Genomic DNA, 26276 nt, shown 5'->3' with positions numbered 1-26276 from the left:
ATCTCAAATCTCTGAAACAATCATCATGAGGATTCGTTTTGAGCTGCTGCTGCTGTTGATAATGAATTATTTCGAAAGTAAATGTTGATAATGAATTAACAATGAATCAAATGAAAATAAGAATTGAGAGAAAAAAAAATGATGAAATGTTTTTTTTTATTTTCGAGAAAATAATTTTATACCGTTTTTCCATTTTCAACTATTTCGACATTTTCTTTACCATTAAGGTTGAAATTGATTCTAATTTTGTTGAGCATTTTTTTTTGTACATTCGATTCTGTTGGAATTCTGTTTGTAAATGTCAACCGGAACCGAAAAAAAACAACAAAAACAAAAATGGAAACAACAACAACAAAAACAACAAACTTTATCTGTTTTTCTTCTTGTTCGTTTTCGTCTTTCCTCGCGAATAAACATCACAAAAAAAATTGAATAAACCGACAGAGAGAATGAAAAAAAAACAACATCATCATAAGATTGACTTGAATGTCAATTCTAAATCGGATACATTCCATACAAGATTATCGATTATTTTATCATATATCGAAGAAAAATGTTTTTAACCAATGTACACACATCATTGAGTTTTTTTTCGGGCAATGTCATCGACTCTAAATACCCGATGACGATTTTTGAACGGACATTGGCATCCGGAATATCTTTCGATAAATTATTCATTTTTTTTTCTTCTTCTTCGATTTTCATTTGTTCATTTTTTATTTTTCTCGTGAATTTCTTCATAATTTTTTCTGTTTCTTGTTGTTGCCATCTGATCATATTTATTATTATTTTGGCAAATAATTTTAGTGTTTTTATCTCTGTCTATTCGACCTGTCAAAATTGTTGTTGTTGTTCATACATTTGTACACATTGTATACAAATTTTTCCTTTTTTCTTGCATGAGAATGGAATTCGGGAAGCAAACTAACTAAAAAACTGAAGAAATAAAAAATGAAAATTATTCATTTCTTTTCCTGGGTGCCAAATCTAACACCACCGTCACCATAAATATAAAGTATTTTTTTTTCGCGATGCGAAACACACATCAGGTGGCCATCATCATCAACAACAACGTTCGAAATCATTCGATGAACATCACAGTCGATAATGATGATGATCATTATGGCTGGCTATAGATTTCTTTCGTCTTCTTCTTTACCTGTCTATCTTTATCCGGGATAATAACAATTTATGATGATGTTTGATGATGATGATGACTTTGAAATTCATTGGCCATCAAATTATTGCTGTTGTCTATTGATATTTGCCGCTAATAATCATCATCATTATATGTCAAAATCAGGTAAGTAAGAAAGAAAATTACGAAGAAAAAGAAAATATCTAAGAAATCGTTGTTTTGTTTCTTCTTCTTCTCAAGGTCCTATGGGTGGATACCAATATCATCAAAGGTGGAGTTTGAAGAATCTTCAAAAACATTTTCATTCAAGATTTCATCGTTGATGATTCTTCTCAAGTTTTCAAAGTTTGTCATTTGGTATATCTACTTGACTAAAGTGAGTGATGTTTAGCATAAACATTGTTTTATTTTGCTGAGTTTTTTTCTTCTTTTGTTTTATTTCGTTGCATTTATCATCATCATCATCAAAAACAATGATAAAATTATCGATTATATTGATCATCATTATCATCGATTGGTCATTTGGTCAAAGTATTCATGGCCATAATCATCCACATCGTTCATTAAATTATTCACCATGTCCATCTTGTTTGGATGAACGTCTTATACAACATTATCGAGTACGTAAATGTCGTCCAATAATACCTGGTGGTTGTTCATGTCCATCACGTTTTAATTGTAATCAGAATAATAATAATAATGATGTTGGTAAAAATAATAAATCAAATAATATTCGTAATATACGTTTTATGGATTCAACAATTCATAATAATGATTCAAATCAAGAAATTTATGGACGTTCATTTGAAACAAAATTAGATTATTATACAAAATGTCATTATAATGGTAATCATTATACGATTGGTCAAATTGTTCCAACTGATAATGCTTGTCGAATTTGTGTTTGTTCATTTATGTCCGATGGTACAATTGATGTTGATTGTCCAAGTAAAATTGAATGTCCAACATCAAATGATGATACAAAAATGAATTCAAATAATCAAGGCTATTTTACACCAATCATGTTGATTGGTAATAATGGTGGTGGTCCACAATCAATACAAAGATATCGTCGTCGTCCATCACGAAGACAATCAAATATTGAACCACAATCAATGTCATCAGCATTATCATCGCTATCATTATATTGTTATGATTATTATCAACATGATCAATGTTGTCCGCGACAAGAATGTATACCAATAAATTCACGTACGGGTCGTACATTGAGACCAAGAAAAACATGTCGTTTTGTTGGTAAAGAATATCAACTTGGTGAAAAAATTCATTTATCGGATATTATTGTTCATCAACAAAAAATTGCAAATCTATCCGAATCCGATCAATTGGATATTGATGAAAATCGTATCGAATATGATAATAATGATGATCGACAAAGAAAATTAGCTGAAACTATTGCCTGTATGCGTTGTATTTGTACGGAAAATTGGAATAATTCGGCTATTGAAATGAATCCCGATCAACTTTCTGAATTATTAAGCGCTGATCAAATTTCATGTCGAAGAAAATCCTGCATACTGGATCTGGATCCAAGATTTCGTCGTGGTTGTATACCTGTTTATGATACTGATAAATGTTGTCCAGTAGATTTTATTTGTCGTAAGTTTTTTTTTCTCTCAATCATTTTCGGTTGAATAAAAATTAAAAATGACCATTTTTTCTATTTTAGCTCGTACACGACAGATGGCATTACGAGTACGTGGAATTGATTATGGTTCGAAATTATGTCATTTTGAAGGAAGAAAATATCCTGTCGGTGCACGTATTTATCAATCACAACATCAAGCAGCCGATTGTATTGATTGTGAATGTCGTATACCACCAGAATTTACCTGTTTACGTAGAAAAAATTGTCAATCAAGTACCACAAGGAAATAACTACTAAACTGATTGATGAGCAATTAAGATTAATGATCATTTTGAACCATAACAACCAACAACAAAATTTCACCAAAAAAAATTTTATTGTAAATAATACTTGTTTTGCGAACAAAAAAAACATCCATATTAATTACAGAAAAAAAATCCACAAAAAAAGATGACTTCTGCGTTTGAGCATGGATTTCTAAGGTGATATATCGGATGATTTTAATCATCCGATATTATACCGCCACCTATCAAAAAACGTGTATAAATTATTTTTTCACTCTCAACTTTCTCATTTTTTTTAAAAAGAAAGACATGATAATATAAAAGAAAGATTGCAAACAATGATGAAATTTTTCTCTCTAAATGAGCAGTAATCTTCGATTGATATCTTTCTTTTTGCTTATAAAAGAAACAAGAAAAGAGATGCCAATCATTTTCTATTTGCCTTTTGGGCAAGAATTTTGATTCTGATTAATTTTTGTTGTTGTTGTTTTCTTTTCTTCCTTTCAATCGATTCATTCTACAAATATTTTTTCAATGATGAATCTGGTTTTTGTTCAACGTTGCTGTTGTTGTTGTTGTGATTATACAACACACACATCACATGCCACAAAAAAAAGTAAAAGTGATGACCAGTGGTTAATTTTAGTGATATGATTCATCATTGGTGAATGAAAGCAACATCGAACGAGCAACAGCCACATATAAAATCTGCTGTTTGATCATTCGTTTGAAGTTTTCTTTTCAATCAATGATGATGATGATGATGGCCAAAATCATATTCCTGATGATAATCTTGATGATGATTGACATTGGTCAATCACAATCATCATCGATTTTCAATGATTCAATGATAATTAATCGACGTAATGATGATCAACAACGAAATCTAGATCAACAGATAATTAAATCTATACCAAAATTAAATCTAGCATCATTTGGTATTGAAATTGGTGGTAAAAAAGTGAGTGATGATAATGATCGTATAAAAACGGTCAAAATTGATGGTTCGAATGTTTACAAAACAAATGAACGAAATCGATATGGTAATGTTGATGACGATGATAATATTCGTCGTCGTAATCGTGAACGTTTAGAAAATTTTCGTAATTCATTACGTGAAATTGAATGGGAATATTTGGATCGTAGACAAACATCGACACGTCGTCCATTATCATCATCAACCACGACGACGACCACCACCACTACCACATATCGACCAAGACCAACATCTAAATCACCAAATGAATATCCAATACGCGATTGTCGACAAGAATGTGTACCACAACATTATCTTCAACATTATTATATAAAAAATTGTCGATCAATTTTCAGTCGTGATTGTAATTGTGCTAAACGTTTTAATTGTCCGGATGATGGTAATCATTTTCATATTTTATTCGTTAATTGATTCTAATTGAATTTCTCAAAATTTTTGTTTTTTTTATAGTAATCAATTCGAATGGAATTGATCGAAAACAATCAAAAACAGCACGAACAATTCTTGATGATGATGATGATGATAATTATTGTATTCTTGATAATCGTAAACGATATGAAATTGGACAATCAATACCGATACCGAATCAACCTTGTAGTGTTTGTCGTTGTCGTCAAGATTATTCTATTCGAATCAATAATAATGATAATAGTGATGGACGAATACGACATCAACGATCATCAAAAACACGAATCGATTGTTCAAAAATAATCGATTGTCCTGAATTAGCATTCGGTATTCGACCAAGCGGTCCGAATTGTTATTTTGCCTATTCACATGATCGTTGTTGTGGTGTTGAGGTTTGTAAATTTTGAAGCAGTAAAAATTGAATTTTAATTTTGTTTTTTTTTCATTGTTGCTGATAATCATCAAGATATGTCCTGATCAATTAAAATGGGATGATTATCGCCATAGTAAATGTCGTTATCAAAATCGTACATATCGTTATGGTGAACAAATTGATTTGATTGAAAATCGTTGTAAACATTGTGTTTGTAATCAACATTGGAATGAATTTGATCCAGAATCTTCAACAGAATCATGTGTTGATCAAACATGTCCAATCGATTATTATTATCGTCAGAATTGTTTACCAATTTATCAGCCAGATCGTTGTTGTCCTGTTGATTATATTTGTCCATGGCAACAAAATATTACCACTTCAATGATTGTTGACAAAAATAATAATGATTATTTATATCGAAAATATTTACTTAATCCAGATTATATGGCTGATGAGAAACCAAATGGAAATTCTAAATATCATTGTTGGTTGAATGGGCAACAATATCGTTTAGGAAGTCGGGTACACATCAGGAAAAATTTGACAGAATTTCAGATCAAATGTGCAACGTGTCAATGCAAAATTCCACCATTAATGACATGCGTTGTTAATGATAGATGTTTGATTAACAGCGATAATTGAAAGCTTTTATATTATTATTTCTAAAGAACTACTCGGTAAAAAAAAAAAAAAAAACAATCAATTTACTTTATTTATTTACTACTCGGTATAATAATTGGATTGTTGATTAATCTTATCTAAAGTCCATATTATTACCAATAAAAATGAAAAAAAATTTCTTTTTAAAAATATAAAAACCTTTCTAGATATGGATTTATTTATCTCGAAAAAAAATTAACTAATTCTACCATTTTAAATATGTTTACGACAATGATTACTATGAATATTGAAAATACGAAATCAAAAAATGATTACCAACAACAACAACAACAACAACAGACAATTTGGTTAAGTTATCATGAATATTTAATAATAAAAACATTATTTTTATTAATGAAAATATCATTATTTATATTGATTATAACAACATTATTGGTTTTTATATATCATTATCGAATACAAAATGAAATTCATCAACGTATTTATCATGCATTAAATGATCGTGGTACATTAGATTGGCCAATGCCAGATACATTGCTTGAAAAATGATCAAAATGTTTAAAATCTTCAAAACCGAAACCTGTTTTTTCAGTTGGTTTGTAATGATAATAATTTCATTGAAAAATTTACAACATAAAAAAACATTTTTTTGTTAATATTAATTACTTTATTTTACAAAATGTATAATATAATTATTTATTTTTATATAATAAAAATAACCCAGCCATCTTTATTTAAAAAACCCCAAGATAGAATTCAATTGCATTGAGAGAAATTAATAACATCCATAAAAAATGATTGCCTATGCTATATTGGTATGTATGAATGAATGAATGATCACAGAAAATGAGAGAGAATTTTTTTTTGTTCCAATTTTATGAATAATAAATCAAATTAGCTGCCTTCATTGAAGGGAATTTGGCATTTTTTTTAGTTTGTGTGTGTGTATGTTGTGTTAATTGTTATCTTGAATGGTGGGTGGTAATCAATAAATTAATTGATTGATTAAAATCAATCAATCACGAATATATGCACGATTAGTATATGGACCGGATGAATATACTGAACCGGAACCAATTGTTGAACCAGCTGCTGATGATGGTGAATAAAGACGTTGATGATGTTGATGTTGATGACGACGTCTTCGTCGTTGTAATATACAAATAACTAATAATAATACGGCTAACATTAATAATAAACTAGCTAAAGCAACACCGATTGCAAATTTACGCATCGATATACAAAATTCATTTGGATCATTATGACGATTATTTCGTCCACGTCTTCTATCACCATTACCATCGCCACCATTTATTGATGTTTCACTTTCTTCATCATCCAATTCAGGGGTATTATTTTCATTTTCATCAACATAAAGACCGGAATATACTTCTGTACTTAAATCTTTATCCATTTTTATTTGTCGCATACGTTGTGCCATTGCACGATGATATTGTTGATGGTTCATATCTGGTATTACAACAGCATCGTATGTATCACGACGTTGTCGTCGTCCTGGTATATTACGATAATTACGACCATTTTGATCACAACTTGGTGGCTAAATTGATTGATTAATTAATTACCAGGTATTAATGATGATGATAACAAAATGACACTTACCACATCACTACAGCCATCCAATTCATCTTTTAAACAAAGACGTACATTACATTGATAATAAACGGAACTTGTATATGGAAATTTATGTGCATGAAATGATACTGTTGCACGTGTTAGATTTTTTGAATAATCAAATGGTCCCATTATTTCTTTATCAACTGGACAACTAAAATGATTTTTTGAATGAAAAAAAAAATTTAATTGATTGATTAATTGAATCAAAAATCAAATTACAATAAAAAATAACTAACCCTTCATCATTGATTAATGGTTGTTCACCCCAATTAAGACCATCACGTACTAAACAATTAGTTATTTTCATACCATAAATATCTTGTTGTTCAATCGATATTGATAATGTTAAACGATCACCAATTTTAACATTATCGGCAATAATTTCTTTTTGCGTTCCTTGATGATAGATTTTCATCGATGATGTTGGTACAGGTGCTTGACCATATAATGATGTTGTTTCAGTTTTCGATTCTTGTGATAATCTATGGATAACGGATGAAATGATAAAAAAATGATAAAAACAAAAACCCGCGAAAAAGACATACGTCAAATTAAATCCATTTGTAATACGTTTATCTTTTGTTTGATAACGACAACGAATATGATAACCACGACCTTGATTTGTAACTAAACGTCTATGCGGTTGTACGATGACCGTATTAAAATATTCGATTCCATCATCCTTTGATTTTAATTAAATTTAATTAATTTGAATCAAATTAAACAAAAACAAAAATAAAAAACTTACGACATCCATTGACATTGTATTACAAGCACGTAATGGTAATGTATAATTAAAATTTGTTACATCATAATATTCATGCATACATGATGAATTTTTTGATAATCCTTTTGGATAAATCATACCATTAAATAAATGTGGTGCATTCAATTCAATATTAATTGAATTTGAATTACATTCAACATTTATTTCGGTTATTAGACCGAATAAATCTGTTTTGAAAAACGAAGACAAAAACGAAGAAAAATTAAATCAAATTAAAAAAAACAAAGTCAGGCAAAAAAAATCATCAAAGAATAACCATGACGGTCATGATAATCGTATTAGGGTTTTTTTTCCTGCAAAGGTCATCATCATAATCATTAAGTAATGCAAATGAACCCGAACTCATCATTAAAACTATTTTACATCGATTTTAGAATCGTAACGAATAACGAAAAAAAAGCACATAATTTTTTTATGGACATGAAAATCAGACATTAACGATTCGTTTTTTTTTTTGCCAAACAACGAAACGAAAATAAAACATCCTAGATTTTCAAACACCACAAAGGTCATTGGTAAAGAAAAAAAACATTGATGTTATTTTACCACACACACACACACACTGCACACCTATAAATGTCAAAAAAAATTCTTTACCTAAAGAAAATTCTCTCGAATATGGTAATTTACTGCGATTTTTTTTTCGTTCATTTTTGTTGTTGTTTTCAACATCAACATCACGATAATGGTGATGAAATTAGAAAGGAAAAAAGAAAAGATAATTTATGAGGTCAAAGGTAAAAAAGGTTATGATCATCCTGGTTTGTTGTGTGTGTCTGTGTTTGTGTGGAATGGCTATGGATGATGTTAATGTTTATTCTAATTCTTTTAGACACATAAAATTTTCGTGTTGTTGTTTCTTTGAAAAGAGATTTTTTCCTAATTCACCATCATCAACAAATACCATCATTTTTTTATGGTTCTGATCATGAAAAATCTCAAAGAAAATTAATGAAAAGTAAAAAAAACGAATAGAAATTATTTCGAAATAAATTCTTCTCGCTCTATCTCTGTTGGTATTTTTTGCTCTTGTTTACGTTTTTTTTTTTTGATAATCACTTTAATTACACACATAATAAATCATCAAATTAATAATCCTTTCTTATGAAAATCCTAAAAAATAAAAAAGCAATAAAATCATATTTTTCCAATAAAAAAACGTAAAAAAGTTTGATCTCTGTGTAATCAACAGCAAATGATTGTTGAGAAATTTGAGGCAGTGCGTTTTTGTGTAAACATCGTAAACAAAAAACAAAATTATGGTTACATACCTGGTTTAATACTGACAGCTGGTGAACCGACACCATCAATACCCCCATGTATTTCATTAGAATGTAGTTGTTGATCAACAATAGAACTTGGATTGCTTAATTTTGATGATGATAATGTTGGAAAATGTTCAACATGAACACCAACAATTGAATTGGCAAAAACAATCGATGATGATAATAATACTATCGATAATAATAATGACCAGATGAATGATGAAAATGTAAATAAAGATGATGATTTATAAATCACAACTTGCTAGAATTTTTGTAAAAAACAAATGAAAAGAATTAGTAAAATGAATTTATAAAAAAATTTGCTTCCGTAAATCATTTTATGAGTCAAAATAGGTCATTATTATGAGGATGAAAACATTCGATTCGATACAATCGATTAGATTCTACTCGATACAATCGATTCTTTTTTCTATTCCCAATCAAAAAAATTCTAAAATAACCGGAATTTCCGATATGATTATTTCGATTGACCTTGATCGATCGATTTGAAGAAAACAAAATTTCAACACCTGTTCGTTAGATTGATGACATTGCAAAAAAACTGATTAAACAGTAAAAAAGTCTTAGTCATTTTTTTGTAAATAAAAAAAATATCGAATGTCCATAAATGGCTATTGATTGATCCTTGACTATTTTTACTCATTCATTGGAACTATTTCGACCAAATTTGGACAAAAATCATTAATATTATTAATTAATTGATGAATGAATTGACATTTTTGGTTTGTGTTTTTCGACTTTCAAATTTCATTCGGAAACTTACCGAAAATATTGGCAGTTTTCGTTGTAAATATTGATGATGATGTTTTTGTTGATGATAATTTGAATTTGACATTTTAAACCTCATCATATTCGATGATGACGATGATCGTTGTTGATCAGATTTTTGTGAATCCGGTTCCATTATTTCGGTCAGGTAAAATGAAAATCTTTCTGAAGAACTTTAGTGGCAGTGACAGAATAATGTTTACATTGCCGATTCTAGAATCAAAATGCCGAGAAAAAGTTAATGATTAATTAATGCAAAGAAAACTAAATGAAATTAAAACTCAAGTGAAAAATATGACCAAATTTAGTGATGATGATCATCACGCCAATGGCAGATGTTTTTCACAAATCAATCGCGAATATATTGAATTTGCGATTGGCGCCCATTTTCAAAGGAAAATAATAATAAAAAACCTTGTAACACGCACACGTAACACCTACGCTTTGAAAAATAACAGCAAAAAAGTTGCTAAATTTGGAAATTTGCAAAAAACAAAACTTCGTGATGCTGATGGTGATGATTCACGATAATCAAGTTAACTTTGAATTTTTTTTTTTTGAAGAAAAAAGGTCAAAAATCGAAAGATTGACCTTTCTTCGCGGGGTTAATAATACCGTTTTTTTGGTCGGATATCTTTGATGATGTCAAAGAAAAACAACAAGAAAAAAAGGTGCTAAAAGTTTTTTTTCGCTTGAAGATTTTTTGCTTATCTTTTTTCGTTTTGGAATCTTCCGAAATCAAAACGAACGAATGATTTTCACACCTAAGCTTTATACAAACTGGACAGGACAGGTAAAAAGGTGGACAGGACAGGTGAAAAATGAATCAGGAAATTAATAATGAGAAAAACAAACATGTGAAACTGATTTCTGTTTTCTCCATCTTTTTTTTCTGTCTTCGTATAATCCGAATTTACTGAAAAATTGATCGATTGATTGGCAGATCGATACTAAATCAATAATGTTTGTTTAGCTTTTTTGCAATGATCTATATTGACATTTGATTTGATTTTCGGCTTCCCAAAATAAAACGTTTCAGAAATAAGAAAAATTAAAAATCCGAAAAAATCAATCAATTTTCATCAATCGATGGCAATTTAATGCAACTTTCGTTTTTGTAGATTGAAACGATTTGCTTGAAAGTTTTTGCTGGTCAAGTCAAGTCAGTCAAGAAAAAGGAACATCAAATCAGATTAGATCAGATCAGATCTGATGAACAAAACAAGGGAAAGTTATTCAAAATGATCCACCGTTTATCTAAAAATAGAAAAACTATTTGCCTTTCTTCTTCTTCTCTCTTCACATCACCATATCCATATAGTCATTACGTTTTTTTTGGACAAGAAAAATCATCAAAATAGACAAAAGAGAGCAAAGAAACCAGAAAAATATGTTTTTTTCTAAAAAAGTTAATAAAACTTTAAAAAAAAACAACAACAAAATCTTATGACATTTTTTTTTAATTTGATTAACAACAACAGAAATACAGAGAAAAGATAATCCTCGACAGTTTCCTTGGGATTAAATAAGTGGATGATATTATTGTTTGATCGATTAAAAGTACTCAAGAAAAAAACCCAAATTTGGTTTTTGATACTTTTTTTTTCGTCTATTTTAACAAAACTACCTGTACATTTCCGATTGATTTTTTTTTTTTTTTTTTTTGATTATAAAAACAGACTTTTTTTCCATTTACATTTTCTATTTCGACAGTCCATACAATTGGAAATCCTATTTAAACCCAAGCATCGACAACAGAAAGGCAGAAAAAAAATCTATTAAATCTGCGATGTATACATACTTTATCCGGATGACAAAATTTAGTTTACGGGATGACAAATTGAAAAAGCTCGATCAAAAATTCATTAAAAATTTTTTGTTTTGTTTCAAAAATGACCAAAGGTCAGTCAGTGATGATGATTGATGATGTGATGGTGAAGCGAATTGAATCGATAAGTTCGCGGTCACATTTTTTGTTTAGCTGAAAACTTTTTGTTTTTCTTTCAAAAACAAAAATGAAATTTGGAAACACAATTTGATTAGGTCATCATTTGAACTTCTGTGTTTTGTTTTTTTGGATAAATTCACACGACACACACAATGATGAGTTGAATGGAGAAAATTTAAATTAATTTTTTTCCCCTGCCAAAAAGGATGACCACAATGACGATGATACAAAAGGCAAAAAACAAAAGATTTCATTCATCCAAAATAGATCATTGTCCTTTTGGTTTCTTTGTTTTTTCATCTAATTATTTAATTATTCACGTAGATCTTGGTTGATAGTTGGATGATGATAATTAAAACAAAATTTCGCTCATCAAATTTGACATCAAAAACCAAACAGAAAGCGAAAAATGAACAAACGACAATTCACACACACACACACACACAGGTAACTGTAACGAATTATTTCGCACAAAACACAGAAAATTCACGCAATTTTCACTGTGATGAAAAATTGATGAAAATTTTGGAAAACAAAAACAAAGATTTTGACTCGATCATCATCACATAATTATTCTCGAGTGCGTGTGTGTGGTGTGTTTGCAATTTTTCATTTGTTGTTGTTGTTGATGGACCATTTGGGCCTACTACCACAGAAATTCGTTTTTTCACTTCAGGACTTGTTGTCGAGGTGATGTCCAGCACTCAGCACAAACTTACTTTGAGAAAAACAACGGTGAAACACAGAAACACAGAAAAATCTAGTTTTTTCTCTTCTTTGAATTTAGTTAACGAATTTTTCCGAACCACATGAACATTTGAAGATTGAAAAATGTCGACCAAACCAATCGACCATCATCATACGAAATGATCATCATCACAATCACCGTATATGAATTGGGCAAATTCAGCTTTTTTCTCTCTCTCTCTCTCTCTCTCTCTCTCTCTCTCTCTCTCTCTCTCTCTCTCTCTCTCCTTATTTGATGCATGCATGTTGATCTAACATCTTTGTCGAAGCATAACAAACGAAAAAGAGAAACTTGTTACCGCTGCTTGTTTGTGTTATAACATGGACTGGATGGATATTGTCCATCCATTTTTCATCAACATCTTTTCTATTTACATGTTATTTGGCCCATATGAAACAAAACAAAAAGGGGAAAAGAATGTAAGAAAAAAGAGAGAAATGAATGAATTTTTGTTTTTTAAGTTTGATAATCATCAAACAAGCTGAAAATCTGTAAATATTTATGGAACAAACAAAAAAAACTTGCACAAACAAACATTTATTGTTCCAAAAACAGATGGCCACCGTTTCTGTTTCTGTTTCTGTTTGTCGATTATGATTGAAATAAATTTAGATTTTTTTCTTTCTCGAATTATTGAAATGGTCAATGGTCATCCAAGAATCTCGAAACAAAACAAAATGAATTTATCAATAGCAAAACGCACGCCCTTGATGTCTGTTTTGTTTTTCGATGTTTTGTATTTCGTTTTGTTTTCAATGAAATTTTTGGGAACAATAACACTTTTTTTTTCTACTGCTCCAAATCAAGATCGAAATTGTTGATCATAAATCTTTTTTGTTGTTTTTGTTTGTGTTTGTTCATTTAGCCACCTTTATGATTTCTAATTAAATGTCAGGTAAATCCATGACCTTAACACATGATTATCATTTGGAAAAACAACACCCAATGATGATGATTATCGCGATGTTCTTTGAATGGAGCTTTTCTTGTTGTTTTAACTGATCGATTGATCAAAAATCAAAAAGTCAAAAATTCGCTGCTTTTTCTTCAAATTTTCGTTTCATTTGAAAATTGAATGGAAAGAACATTTCAATTAAGACAACCACCATATCTAAATGAATGAATCGATAATGATGATGATAAAGTACCAATGTAATGTACTTTCTAATTTAAAAAACATCTGGTTGTAAAATAAAAAAAGTTTTTTCCCCAAATTAATGACAAAATGAAAATGAAAATTTCAATGTCATTAAATGAAATTATCAAAACACACAGGTGAAATTTGAAAAAAAGCAAAATTGAAAAAAAAATCAAAAACTTTATTTTGAAAATTATCACGAAATGTACAATATGAAAGCATCAATGTAGAAAATATTCTTAAAATATTCTTTCTTTTTTGAAAGAAAAAAATATTCAAATTTTTGATGATGCTGATGATAATGATGATATTCAAACGATGGTTTCGTGTTGTTTATATTCTCTCTGTCAGGCACACACACATACCTTAATTCAGTTTGTTTCAAGTTTGTCAATTCCATTCATTCAATTCATTTTTGCATTTGAATTGATGACATTCAGCCATTTTCTTTTCTTCTTTTCAATTTTTGAATTGAAGAAACTTACAAAAAAAAACCTTTCAAGATAATGGGACAATTGAAATACTGCTTACTTATCATCATTTTTTTCCGTAATTCAAACATTGATTGTAACATTGAAAAAACAAATTGACAGAAAACGACGGAAAAAAATTAACAGATGATGATCGTATTGTATTGTTGTTTCCTCATTTGTCGCTGTTGTTTTTTTATCGCCAAAACAAAATTCAAATTAGCCAAGAAAGAATACAAAATTTCATCATCATTTTCATCTTCAATGTCAAAGATTTTTCACTGTTTTATTTAAATTTGAATTTCAATTTTGAATTTTAATTAGAAAAAAATTTAGTTAATTAAATTAATTTTGTCGATTAACAAAAAGGAAATTCGCATATCACTAATATAACCATGCTTCAGGTCCATGTTTTTCTTTAACCAACATAAATTCATCAATAATTTTACCCATTTGATTACGGCTAATTTGTCTAAGTTGAATATGTGTTTCATTCAATACTGTCATATAAGTATAACCATAATCATTTGATACATATGCTGTATATGGATTTGGATTTGAATGTACTGGTGTAACAAATTCACGACAACCAGCTGAACCGGTAATAATATGTACTGGGGATTTTGGATTAAAATATGGATCCTTGTGGGTTCCATTGAAAATTTTTTCATTATAAACAGGTAGAAATCTTGTATAAATATGATCATGTGCCCAAAATGAAAGATCAACACCATATTTATATAATAATGGTTCTAAACCAGGTAATTGTTCATTACCGATACGAATTTTATTATCCGGATGGGTTGCTTGATAATATAATGGATGATGTCCCATTGTTATAATCCATGGTTGTTTTTTACGATTTTCCGGTTCATTTGCTCGTTTCAAATCCTGTTCTAACCATTTGAATTGATTTTCAATCATATGTGTACCGTATTGGATATGTTCCCAAAAATCAGTATTAATTGCAATCAAATGTACTGGACCAATATTATAACTCCAAAAATGATTATTAATTTCTTTTTCGCCTTGTGAATGCATTGTAAAACGATGATTATAATTTGAATAATTACTGTTTACAGGGTGGGAGTAAAATTATTAGAAAATCATCGATTGATTTGATTTAATTCGAAAAAAAACTTACTAATCACGTTCATGATTACCAGCCATAACTTGATATGGTACATATGCTGCAATTGGTTGTATTTGACGCATAAATTCATCACCAACTAATGCATTATCAGTATGCATATCATATGCAAAATCACCAACATGTGTTACAAGATCATGATGTCCAAGTTGTATTTCTTCTTGTAACATTGACATTGTCTGGGCATTATCATTACCCAAATCACCATAAATAACAAAACGTGGTTGCCATTCATTACCTTTTGGGAATGTTTTAAAGAAAAATAATTCTGACCAACCATTTTCTGAACCACAATGATAAATATAACGTGTATCAGGTTGTAAGTTTTTCATATAAACACGATGAATGTACATATGTCTTTTTTTTGGACCACCATCAATAAATTTTTGTTGATAACCACGTGATGAATAATCAAAACTTTGTTTAGATTCTTCACCATAATGACATATTGAATCGGATGTTTTTTCCATTGTTGTCCATGTTGCAACAATTTCGGTTGGTTGTTCTGTTTACACAGGTTGAAAAACATTTCGATTAACCCAAAGATATTCATAAAAGTAAATAGAAAAAACTTACCACCTAATGAAATATGTAATTGTTCGGGTTGAATATAAACTGGTTTCCATGATTCAGCTGAATTTACTTCGATCGTCAAAACGATAAAACCAATGAAAAAAATCAATAATTTCGAAAACATTTTTTTTCTTCTTCGTTCAGCAAAAAAAAAACCGATTGAAAACCTTTGATTTTGAACAATGTATGGTGCACAATATTTATTTGATTCCCAAACCATCCCAATCAATCAACCAATCAATCAATCAATTAATTGATTATCGATAACCATTAATCAAACGTACCACTTACATCAAATATTGTACTTTTTTTTTTTTTAAATAGCTACTTGTATCTTTCATCTTGTATCTTATCAATATCAGTCAGGTAGTTGAGATTTTTGCATCCAACTACTTCAATATGTATCATTCGATATTTTTTTCTTTTAATTATCAATTTTAATTGACAAAAAAATAATGAACGTTCACATTTTACACTGTAATACAATTCATATCATTCATATCGAATTACTTAAAAACAAAAAAAAAAAGTAACAAAAAAGTAATTACCATAATAACAAACAAAACATTTGTCAAGGACATCAGTCATTATCATCAATAATAATAATGATAACATCCATCACCATACATATGTAACCATAAGCTACACATTATGTGTTACTATTTTTCTCGGTCAGTATTATTCAACATTCGTAATGATCTTTGTTTGTTTCTTTTCTTCAAAGATATTTGACAGAAATGAGAAGGAAATCTTCCTCCTACGCGACAATCGCCTATGAAATGAGAATAAATCGTCCATCATACTTATGTGTGTTTGTGACACAATAGACCAAGAATGATGATAATGATAATGATGGTGATTATCATTGAATTGAATGAATGGAATGAATGAATACGGAAGTAAAAAACAAACGAAAAAGACTTAATGTTAGCCCAATAACGTTAATGATAATAAAGACAAACGAAAAGAAACAATTATCTTTTTTGTCACCTGATGTATTATATGTAATGAATTCTTGATAACGGTTATATCATGAATGTTGTCATTTTCTCGCAGGCTATATTTCAATTTCGCAATCCCAAAAACAACATCACCACAACACAAACCCGAATAACATACATCAGGGTTAAATAATACATACAGGGATGTACCGCTTTTTTTTCTTTCTTCTTCGTCGTCGTTGTCGTCAGTTGTCATCCACAATACACACACACACACTATAATTATCAAGATTATGAATTGAATAAGAAACCTTGAAAATGTTGTTTTTTTTCCTGTTTCTTTCAAATGAATGAATGAATGAATGAAAAATCATTAAACCGAAAGGTTTTTCGTTTCTTTCAGGAAAAAAGAAATCCAATCAATCATCATGTATGTCAACCAAACAACGGCGTTTCTTCTTCTTCATTGTTTTGTTTTCTTTATGTAGGGGAAAAAAATATTCTAACCAACCAAATTTTTTTACCGGTTTCTTTGAAAGTTTTTCCCCAATTCATATTTGGCGATAATTCCTTGGATGCTTTCAAACAGAAAAAAAATTCAATTAAAAATTCAAACAAAACAACCCAAGTGATATCAGATTATCTTTGCAATTTTAATCAAATATGATATCCCGGTATTTTTTTTTTCATTCATTCATTTTTCACTTGTCCAAAACAAAGATATATCATTGTTCGAGCGAAATAGCCAAACCCTAAAGAAAAATTTTTCAACAAAAAAGAAATTTTCCCTAAATTCAATTCAACTTAAGATCATGAATCATTCGTTGACTTCCTCGAATTTTTTTTAAAAAAATCTTTAGATGATTTTCGGAATCCTTTCTTTTTTTTTGTTGAAAGAAGAAGAAGAATGGAATGGAAAAAAAAAATTCAAGCTTGAATAAATTTCCTGTGTATCAAGAGAAGAGAAGGGAAAAAAACCCTTGATCCTGCAATCAATCATTATATTGATGGTAAGATGGTGTCAACCATCACCACCATAGATACATTTAGATTTGAATATCATCATTTGACATTTGACATTTGAAACCGAGAGAAAAAAACACGAAATATTCATATTATTTGTCATCATCATGCTAACCACAACAAAAAACAGGTAATAATGATTGGTTTGGTTATGGTTTGATTTGGTTGTTTGTTACTAATTTCATTCATTTTTGTTTATGGTCGATTAATTTTTCGACTTTTTTTTCATTCAAAATTAAACCAAAAAGCAAAATGAAAAGAAACAAGAAAACTTTAGTGGTAAAGTCATCAAAATTGTTCATCATTTGTTGGATGATGATAATGATCATCCAGCTTTGAGATAAAGACGACAAACCACAAACGACCACGATGATGATAATGATGATGAAAAATTTTTCTTCAAAAGATTTTCCGTAAAAAAATTTTCGACCATGTCATTCAAAATACGGAAAGAAAAATATTTCTAATTGAAAAAAAATTGACCGACATTTCATTGTTGTTTTAATCATCATCATTATCACGCTAATCAACTGTCATCTATGTTTATTATTTTGTTTTTTTAAAAAAAAAACACTGAATATTTTCTTAGATTCCAATGGGAAAATAAATAAATAATCAAACAAACGAGAAAAAACCAAAACAAATAGAATGTGATTACATAATACCAACCAGTTCTGTTTTCGACCAATCAGCCGAAAAAAAATAAATCTTTTTCTTTCGAAACCAGGAAGTCTTTTTCGCGGGTAAAATTTTCAATGAAGGAAGAACTTGACGGTCAGTTTTTTTTCGTAGAAAAAATCTTCAAGAAGATTTAAGTGATTCTAGTAACCTTCATCCTTATCAGGTGAAATTTATTCATCCATACGATTTTATTCTCATCATCATCATCATTATGGTCATCGTGAATAGCGAACAAACAACATCTGGTCATCATCCATTCTATCATCAAAGAACAGAAAAGAAAATAATCATCTTTTTTTGAAGGATCATCATTATTATCGTCGTCCATCATCATCATCATCATCGACATTGACAATGGCAGCAATAACCGGCTTTTTCAGAAAAATTTTGAGAATAATTTCCGCGATACAGATTGAGCGAGGGTTAACCAAGAAATTCAACTTTTTTCAAGGTAGAAAAAAAACAACACTCTTTGCTCATACGAAGGTAGAGAAAGAGAAAGACGCGGATATTGTTGAAAAGCCAGGGCGAAAGGTCATTTGATTTTTGTTGTTTTGATAAAAATCATAATCAGGATTCATTTTCGAAGCCAAAAACTTTTTTGTATTCTATGATGATGATAATGTTTTGCCTGATCGATTTCTTGATGGTTTAAAAATATGGATACAGGTGATGATGATGATGATAGATTTCAAGTTTATCCAACAAAAAAAAGAAGATATCATCAAATAACATGTCATCAAAAAAAATCGATTCGAATATTTGAATGGAAAATCGAATCATCCAATGATGTTGTTGATGATGATAGGGTAGAGTTCATCTACCTGAATTTGACATATTGATATCACAATTAAATGATGATGGTGATGATCATCATCATGATCATTTGCTTCGGATGATGATTTTCGAATGAAATATTATATGGTTTCAAAGGTATCAGGTGTCAGGCTTTCAAAAAAAAAAAACATCAAAGAATTTTCTGTTGATTATCATCATTATGATAATGTGATAAATGATGTCATTTCGCAATGGTTCGAAATTAATCAATGATGATGATGATGATAATTGACCATGGTGAATCGATTTTTCGGGTTTTTGTTTTTTGTTTTTGTTTCGAAAAATTCGAAACAAAAAAACTTACAATAACCGGCATTAGTCTCGCCATCTATCAATGATATTTTCAACAACTATTCAATTCAATTATGGACGTTCATATAAGACGTTCGGCATTTTTTTTTGCCTTGTCATTTTTGTGTTTTCACTTCACTGTCAATGTGTGTTTGTTGTTTGATTGAATTGGAAAATTATTTTTTTGAAAAAAAATAAAATCATTACAAAAAAATGGCAAATGAACCGAAAAAATCATCAACAAAAGATTCGGCAAAAGAATCAAAAGAACGAAAAGATGATATGAAAAAATCGGCTACAATTGATCTTGGTTTTTTGGAAGAGGATGATGATTTTGAAGAATTTCCAGCTGAAAGTAAGTTTTATTTTTTTCATTGATCAAAATTGTGACAAAACAAACTAATAATTTTTTTTTGATTTTAGATTATGATATTTTAGAAAATGAAGATATTGAACCAGTAAATATATGGGAAGATGATTGGGATGATGATAATATTGAAGATGATTTTAGTGATCAACTAAAGTATGTTTTTAAATTTCCAATCTTTTTTCCAATTTTTTTTATAATGTTTTTCTTACAAACATTTATTCAGATCTGAATTTGAGAAACGAAATTTGATGGGCAAATGAATTATTTTTTTTAATTTTAAAAAATTGTAATTTGTCATTTTCAAATTTTAATAAATTTGTAATAAAATTTTAAAAATTTAATTCTGTCGTTGTTGTTGTTTCCATTCACCAAGCCAATCGATTAATGGTTGATAATATTCTAATAATGGTTCGATTTGATAGTCAACATTGTTCGAATCAAACATCTTGACCACAATGTCCAAATCATTGCCCCAAAATTCTGTTTGCATTAAATCGATTCGTAACAATTTTCGTAATGGATCAAAATCCGTTGGCTGTGGACAACATTCAACCAATGAATGATGATTATGACAGATTTTTCGATGAAATTGATGTTGCAACAAAACCCCAAATACATAACGCCAATATGGTTGAAAATTTGCAACATGATATTTTAGCAATGGATCCAATATTTGTTGATGATCATCCAATGATTGTGGTCGCTGTATTTGTTGAATTTGTTCACGTAGCATCCAATAAATACCATTGGAATCATCCAATGACATTTCATTGTCGGTTGTTGAAAAAGTTTGATTACGCCATTCTTCCAATATCAATCCGAATGGTATTGTAACTAATGTACTTAATGCTTCTTCCATCAAAGTATTGATTCGTAATTGATTGAATAATGATTTCGATAAAATTGATCGTTGTGAATGAAGTTGACAACCATTCCATGACATTCGCATTAATTCACCAATACTTTCATGTGAAGCTGAATTGAATTGCATTTGATAAAGATTTCGGTGATGATGATTTGATTGGAAAAAATAATAAACATGTCCCAATTCATGAAATAAACGACGAAAATTATAATGAAAATTATTTGATTGTAAACAAACATTCATTCGTACATCATTATTATTGTACATATTTAATGTTTGTGGATGACAACTACCATTATTGCTTTGTTGAATAAGATTTGATTGTTGCCAAAATTGTTCGGGTAGCGGATCAAAACCACCATGTTCAACATAAAATCTGGTAACAATTTCGATAACATCATTGATTTGGTTATCATTTGGATGTTGTTCACCGAATGAATATGGTCGAATTAGATCGATAATTGTATCCATTTGTGCACCATTCAATGATCGTAACCAATGTTCTGGAATTTGTTCGAAATTATCATCATCATCATCATTGAATTTTTCTCGCAATCGATGACCAATATAATCCATTAATAAATGATAAAATGGTTTCAATCGATTCCACAATGTCCAGGCTTTCAATCGAATCTGATCGATTGAACCAATTTTCAAATCATAATTAACTTTATTCCATAATTCTATTCACAAGAAAGTTTTCATCAGTTTTGATTTCTCAGTATCAAAAGAAACTTACCATAAAAATATTTACCACTAATTTGTTTACGTATTTTTTCAAATAAATCCGGTATCATATGATATTCAAGTTGTTGATGACATTCTTGCCAAATTTTTAAAATTTCCTTTGAATTTTGTAATTTTTCCATTAATAAATCAATCGATTCATCACATCGATATTGATGACCGCGATAAACAATTCCGATCTGTTCAATTTGATGAGTTAACGTTTGTTTTTGATGATTAAATTCAAATTGAATATTGTTGGATGATTGTCGATGACGACCATTACCATCACCAAATAATCGTTGAACTTCAGACCAATATCGACAAAATTTATCCAGCCGACAATCGAATTCGATGCTGGTGATGGACGAATTACAATAAGTTCGATAACGATCGGATGACCAATGAATGAATTCTGAAATGGCTGATTCGCTCAATTCCTGATGATGATATCGACCAATCATTTGATCACCCATCAAACGTTGCCATTGATCGGATTGATAACGAAAAAGCCATTTACCAAGTTGATGATCATATTGATCGATTTCATCGTTTAAATTCTTTAAAATATCATCATCATTGAAAATCAAAGGACATGCAAAAACATTCGAAATAATTATGTTTAAAATTAGGAATTTGGACACGACCAACCTCGTTGCCATCATTATCATCAATGTTTGCCTGTTTGAATGTTTTTTTAATCCATATTCTCATCATCATCAGAATTTTATTCTAGTGGATTCCACGCAAACACATGCATAGAGAATATTATTTAATTATGGAAATTTAGTCGGAAACAATCAAACAAACAAACAAACACAGAATTATAGCTCAAGTGGGCTGTAAAAAAATGGTAATAAAAATTTTTTTTTTTTGTAAATCCCACCAATTATGATCAGGGCTTAACAATAAAAATGATCTTTTGTTTTTGTTTTGGTTCACTGTAATATCATTATTAAATTCTAATAAAAAACTCAAATTTGCCCCGATTAATTTCGGTAATAATATTGGATATTTTATGAAACCAGCAACAAAAATCAATCAGATTTACGAAGAAAAATTTCCAACCTTTTTTTTCTACGATAATTCTACGTTAAAGAGAGCAAAGAAAACTTGAAAGTTGCAATTGCAAAACCACTCATAGCGCGAACATCACTTGAAATTTAAAATTTGTTTTAAAGTGCCAAGTTTGATAAATGATCCAGGCACGTTTATTAATCAATCAATCATGTTCATATTATTATTATTAGTATTATTACTTTGAAAAACAAAACAAAATCAAAATCAAAAATTCAAAAATTCAAAATTCAAAAGTTTCAAAATGAATCAGGACAATTTTCAACGATTTCTTGCAATAAACAATAAAGTTAAATAGGCAATAAAACGTAATAAAAACATTAACGATAAAATACCAAAAAAATTCAGCCATTCTGGTTGTATGCCAAGTGCCAAAAAATGTAATACATCTTGACCAGTTTCAAAACACATTTGTTGTTGTTTTGGTTTTAAATTATGTGTATCATTATTAAATGAATGATGAAGATTTGATGCTGTTGTAGCAGTTGTTTCGGAATTTGAAATATCAACACAATCTAAAATTTCAACATTACGCCATTGATTAACAGCTAATGCATCGAATCCATAATAAAACCATGATATCCATTTTGTCCAACGTAAAAATTTTGGTATTGAACTGTTTCGAAAATGAAAAGGCAAAAAATCATTAAATAAATTCAAATTTAACATTATTATTGATTATATACTGACTGTGTATTGAGAAAAAAACCACCCAATAATTGAAATGGCATAATTAATGGTGGTCCAAATGATAATGCAACATCAGTATTACGACATAAACATGATATAAGATAACCAAATGAAACACCACATGCAGAAATAATGACAGCAATAAGCATACAATATAAATATGAATCAAATGATGGATATAGATTCAATGTATAATAATAAATTGTTACAAATATTATCGGTATGCAGACAAATATTGGAATTTCGGCCAAATTTTTACAAACAAAATATGCATCAACAGTATACATTCCATTATTATGTTCACGTATGAATATTGGTAATTCGGAACAGAATACATTAATAACAGCAAATGCATTTTGCATTGTCATATTAACAATTAATAAAAATAATGCACCATTTATATTCCAAACACCACGTTGATCATAATTTTGTGAAAAAAATATTAATCCCAATATGATTGAATTCATCTAAGTTAGAGAAAAAAAAAGAAAAGAAGAAAGGATGGGGAAGGGGGGATAAAACAGAAAATTAAAATCAATTTTTCAGAAAGTTTCCAGAAAAAAAATTTGCCATATTCAAGAGTTTTGTTTGATTTTATCATTTGGAGGCGACGGGTATCGATCCCGTTACCTCTCGCAAACTAGAAACGATATTAATTTGATGCTAAGCGAGCGCGCTACCATCTGCGCCACGCCCCCCATAAATCCAAACAAATCTCAACAAAGAACCAGAACCAAAGATGAAAATTCTTTATCAAAGAATTTTCCTCTTTGAACTATGCCGAATATGATATGATTAGAATGGTTATAAAAACGGTATTTAAAATCCAGAAAAACGATTTTCTGAAACTAGATCAAAAATCATGAAACAAACAAAGTAAACACATAGCTAAAACGCAATAACAAAAATAAAACAAGTTTTGAACTTGCGAATTAGTAGCAGCATTAGCAGCAGAAACCGCAGCAACAAGTTGTTACTTTCAAATGTTGTTTGTTTCTGTTTTTTTTGTGATGTTGTGGTGGATCGATGATCGATCATTTGATTTCATTCGATTACTGGAGCAAAAGAAAGAAAGATACATTTTGTTTTCCAAATACAAAACTTACCAATGCTTGTGATAATCTTACATAGGTAAGTGCTGGCTCACGTATAACAGTTAAATGTGAACGCCATGTTAATGCCATATATTGTTGCCAACGATTTGTTTTATATCTTGATTGTCGTTTTTGTCTACGTAATTGTGATGAAAATGTACTACTACCCAATGAATGTAATGAATCAGAATTTTGTCGATCACGTATTGAACGTTCAAAATAATCACAAATACGATTAATTTTTTTACGACATTCCATTTCTTTACCCGGTACAACGGCTAATTCATGTACGAAAAAATCAGCCGGATTATAATTCTCTGGACATTGATGACCAATAGTGGCAAAATGTTGTATGGCGGATTTTATTTCACCAAAATAAGCAACACGTCCATCAGCTAATAGTAAAAGATTTTGAAACATTTGAAATGTTTCGGATGATGGTTGATGAATTGTACAGATAATTGTACGTCCCAATTGTGCCATTTTATTAATAATCGATACAAGATTTGCAGCCATAAATGAATCCAATCCGGATGTTGGTTCATCACAAAACATAATCGATGGATTAGTAAGAACTTCAGCTGCAAATGATAAACGTTTAAGTTCACCACCAGAAATACCTTTAAAAAAACGACTACCACCAACACGTGTATCGGCACATTTATCCAGACCTAATTCTTGCATAACTTGATCGATACGTGCAATTTTTGAATCTTCCGATACTGATGATGGTATGCGAACCATTGCCTGAAATACTAAATGTTCACGTACAGTTAATGTTGGTAGAAACATATCTTCCTGTTGTACATAGGCAGACATTGATGTAATCATATCAATATCAGCTAAACGATCATTTATACGTATAACACCATCAACATGAAAATTTGATAAATTTCGACAATTCAATACATTCAATAAGGTTGTTTTACCGGATCCACTAAAATTGTTTTTAAAAATTTATTAGTTAAACAAAACATCCAAACAACAACAACAACAACAAAATCTTACCTTGCACCCATAATGGCCAATGTTGATCCGGCTTTAATTTTACCTGAAACTAATTTATGAATGGAAAACAAAAAAAAAAGTTGTAAAAGTTATTAATTCAACTCAAACGAACAAAAATCAGATTTTTTTTTCATTTTTTACCATTTTTAATAATCTGTGTACCATGTGGTAATGTTTTGAATGCAATAGCATCCATAAAACTCATCGGTGGTTTTGCCCAAACATTAACATTATGCCAGGTTACTGATGCCGGTATAAATGTTGATGATAATGATGGTGTTGATGTTCCCGATGATCCCGATGATCCCGATGATGATGAGGATGATGTTGAACGAGATTTGTTTAATGGTATATGACCATTTTCATCGGAAAAATTATTCGACATTTTTTGACAAACGAAAGAAGAAAACAAATCAAAAAATCAAAAAACGAAAAAATTATTTGAATCAGAAGCGAGCAAAATGATTTTCTGGCCACAATGTGTGTGTGTGTTTGACACATCGAATAGAATATTATTTTAAAACACGAAACATATGCCACATCATCTTTGGCAAAAGAAAAGAAAAAATCAAAGATTCGAATTTTTGATTTGAAAAAAAATTCGAATCTTTGAAAAACAAAACCAAAAAAAAAAAAAAAAAAAATTGAAACAACAGGATTTTTGCAGCAGCACAGCTATATCAACCAAAATGATTGTAGGTGTGTTAAAATAGTGTTTAGAGCGGTAAAAAAAA

At 29.5% G+C, this 26276-nt stretch overlaps 7 protein-coding genes and 1 non-coding gene across 9 annotated transcripts; 3 read left to right on the top strand and 5 right to left on the bottom strand.

Annotated features, from left to right (window-relative positions):
* Nucleotides 1-1491: 1491 nt before the first annotated feature.
* On the bottom strand, nt 1492-12732 carry LOC113789134 (uncharacterized). Its single transcript, XM_027338629.2, has 8 exons — nt 11714-12732; nt 9908-10125; nt 9130-9385; nt 7820-8025; nt 7617-7753; nt 7308-7553; nt 7057-7222; nt 1492-6994 (listed from the first exon to the last, which is right to left on the bottom strand). The coding sequence occupies exons 2-8, from the start codon at nt 10046-10048 to the stop codon at nt 6449-6451; spliced, it is 1698 nt and encodes a 565-aa protein (XP_027194430.2). The 5' UTR covers nt 10049-10125; nt 11714-12732; the 3' UTR covers nt 1492-6448.
* Nucleotides 1612-3038, top strand: LOC113789138 (uncharacterized). The gene is made up of 2 exons (XM_027338632.2): nt 1612-2758; nt 2829-3038. Exons 1-2 carry the CDS (start codon nt 1612-1614, stop codon nt 3035-3037), a joined length of 1356 nt encoding a protein of 451 aa, XP_027194433.2. The 3' UTR covers nt 3038.
* On the top strand, nt 3780-6012 carry LOC113789136 (uncharacterized). Of its 2 annotated transcripts, XR_012847057.1 has the most exons (4): nt 3780-4407; nt 4479-4828; nt 4903-5780; nt 5948-6012. XR_012847057.1 is itself a non-coding variant. In XM_027338631.2 (3 exons), exons 1-3 carry the CDS (start codon nt 3780-3782, stop codon nt 5452-5454), a joined length of 1530 nt encoding a protein of 509 aa, XP_027194432.2. In that variant the 3' UTR covers nt 5455-5833. The 2 variants fall into 2 exon arrangements, 1 of the variants encoding a protein (XP_027194432.2); XM_027338631.2 differs by lacking the exon at nt 5948-6012 and having other exon boundaries at nt 4903-5833.
* A 1733-nt stretch (nt 12733-14465) lies between the features above and the next one.
* On the bottom strand, nt 14466-16138 carry LOC113789135 (acid phosphatase type 7-like). The gene is made up of 3 exons (XM_027338630.2): nt 15943-16138; nt 15361-15871; nt 14466-15288 (listed from the first exon to the last, which is right to left on the bottom strand). Exons 1-3 carry the CDS (start codon nt 16061-16063, stop codon nt 14601-14603), a joined length of 1320 nt encoding a protein of 439 aa, XP_027194431.2. The 5' UTR covers nt 16064-16138; the 3' UTR covers nt 14466-14600.
* Nucleotides 16139-19828: 3690 nt separating this feature from the next.
* On the top strand, nt 19829-20423 carry Sem1 (Suppressor of exocyst mutations 1). The gene is made up of 3 exons (XM_027338641.2): nt 19829-20067; nt 20136-20235; nt 20306-20423. Exons 1-3 carry the CDS (start codon nt 19926-19928, stop codon nt 20340-20342), a joined length of 279 nt encoding a protein of 92 aa, XP_027194442.2. The 5' UTR covers nt 19829-19925; the 3' UTR covers nt 20343-20423.
* LOC113789144 (angiotensin-converting enzyme-related protein-like) lies at nt 20339-22628 on the bottom strand. The gene is made up of 2 exons (XM_027338639.2): nt 21687-22628; nt 20339-21630 (listed from the first exon to the last, which is right to left on the bottom strand). Exons 1-2 carry the CDS (start codon nt 22342-22344, stop codon nt 20420-20422), a joined length of 1869 nt encoding a protein of 622 aa, XP_027194440.2. The 5' UTR covers nt 22345-22628; the 3' UTR covers nt 20339-20419.
* A 263-nt stretch (nt 22629-22891) lies between these two features.
* LOC113789143 (protein white-like) lies at nt 22892-26160 on the bottom strand. Its single transcript, XM_027338638.2, has 5 exons — nt 25684-26160; nt 25543-25591; nt 24547-25471; nt 23441-23907; nt 22892-23366 (listed from the first exon to the last, which is right to left on the bottom strand). The coding sequence occupies exons 1-5, from the start codon at nt 25925-25927 to the stop codon at nt 23012-23014; spliced, it is 2040 nt and encodes a 679-aa protein (XP_027194439.2). The 5' UTR covers nt 25928-26160; the 3' UTR covers nt 22892-23011.
* TRNAA-AGC (transfer RNA alanine (anticodon AGC)) lies at nt 24043-24138 on the bottom strand. Its single transcript has 2 exons — nt 24102-24138; nt 24043-24078 (listed from the first exon to the last, which is right to left on the bottom strand). It is a non-coding gene; the product is annotated as a tRNA-Ala (tRNA).
* Nucleotides 26161-26276: the final 116 nt, after the last annotated feature.

This window comes from Dermatophagoides pteronyssinus, unplaced genomic scaffold, assembly GCF_027571235.1.
Source record: "Dermatophagoides pteronyssinus isolate colony J.1.1.1.1 unplaced genomic scaffold, Derpt_VIB-CSIC_2022.12 sq0039, whole genome shotgun sequence".
NCBI classification, from domain to species: Eukaryota; Metazoa; Arthropoda; class Arachnida; order Sarcoptiformes; family Pyroglyphidae; genus Dermatophagoides; species Dermatophagoides pteronyssinus.
The sequence above is the reverse complement of the archived record's forward strand: the minus strand, read 5'-3'. Positions and strand labels throughout refer to the sequence as shown.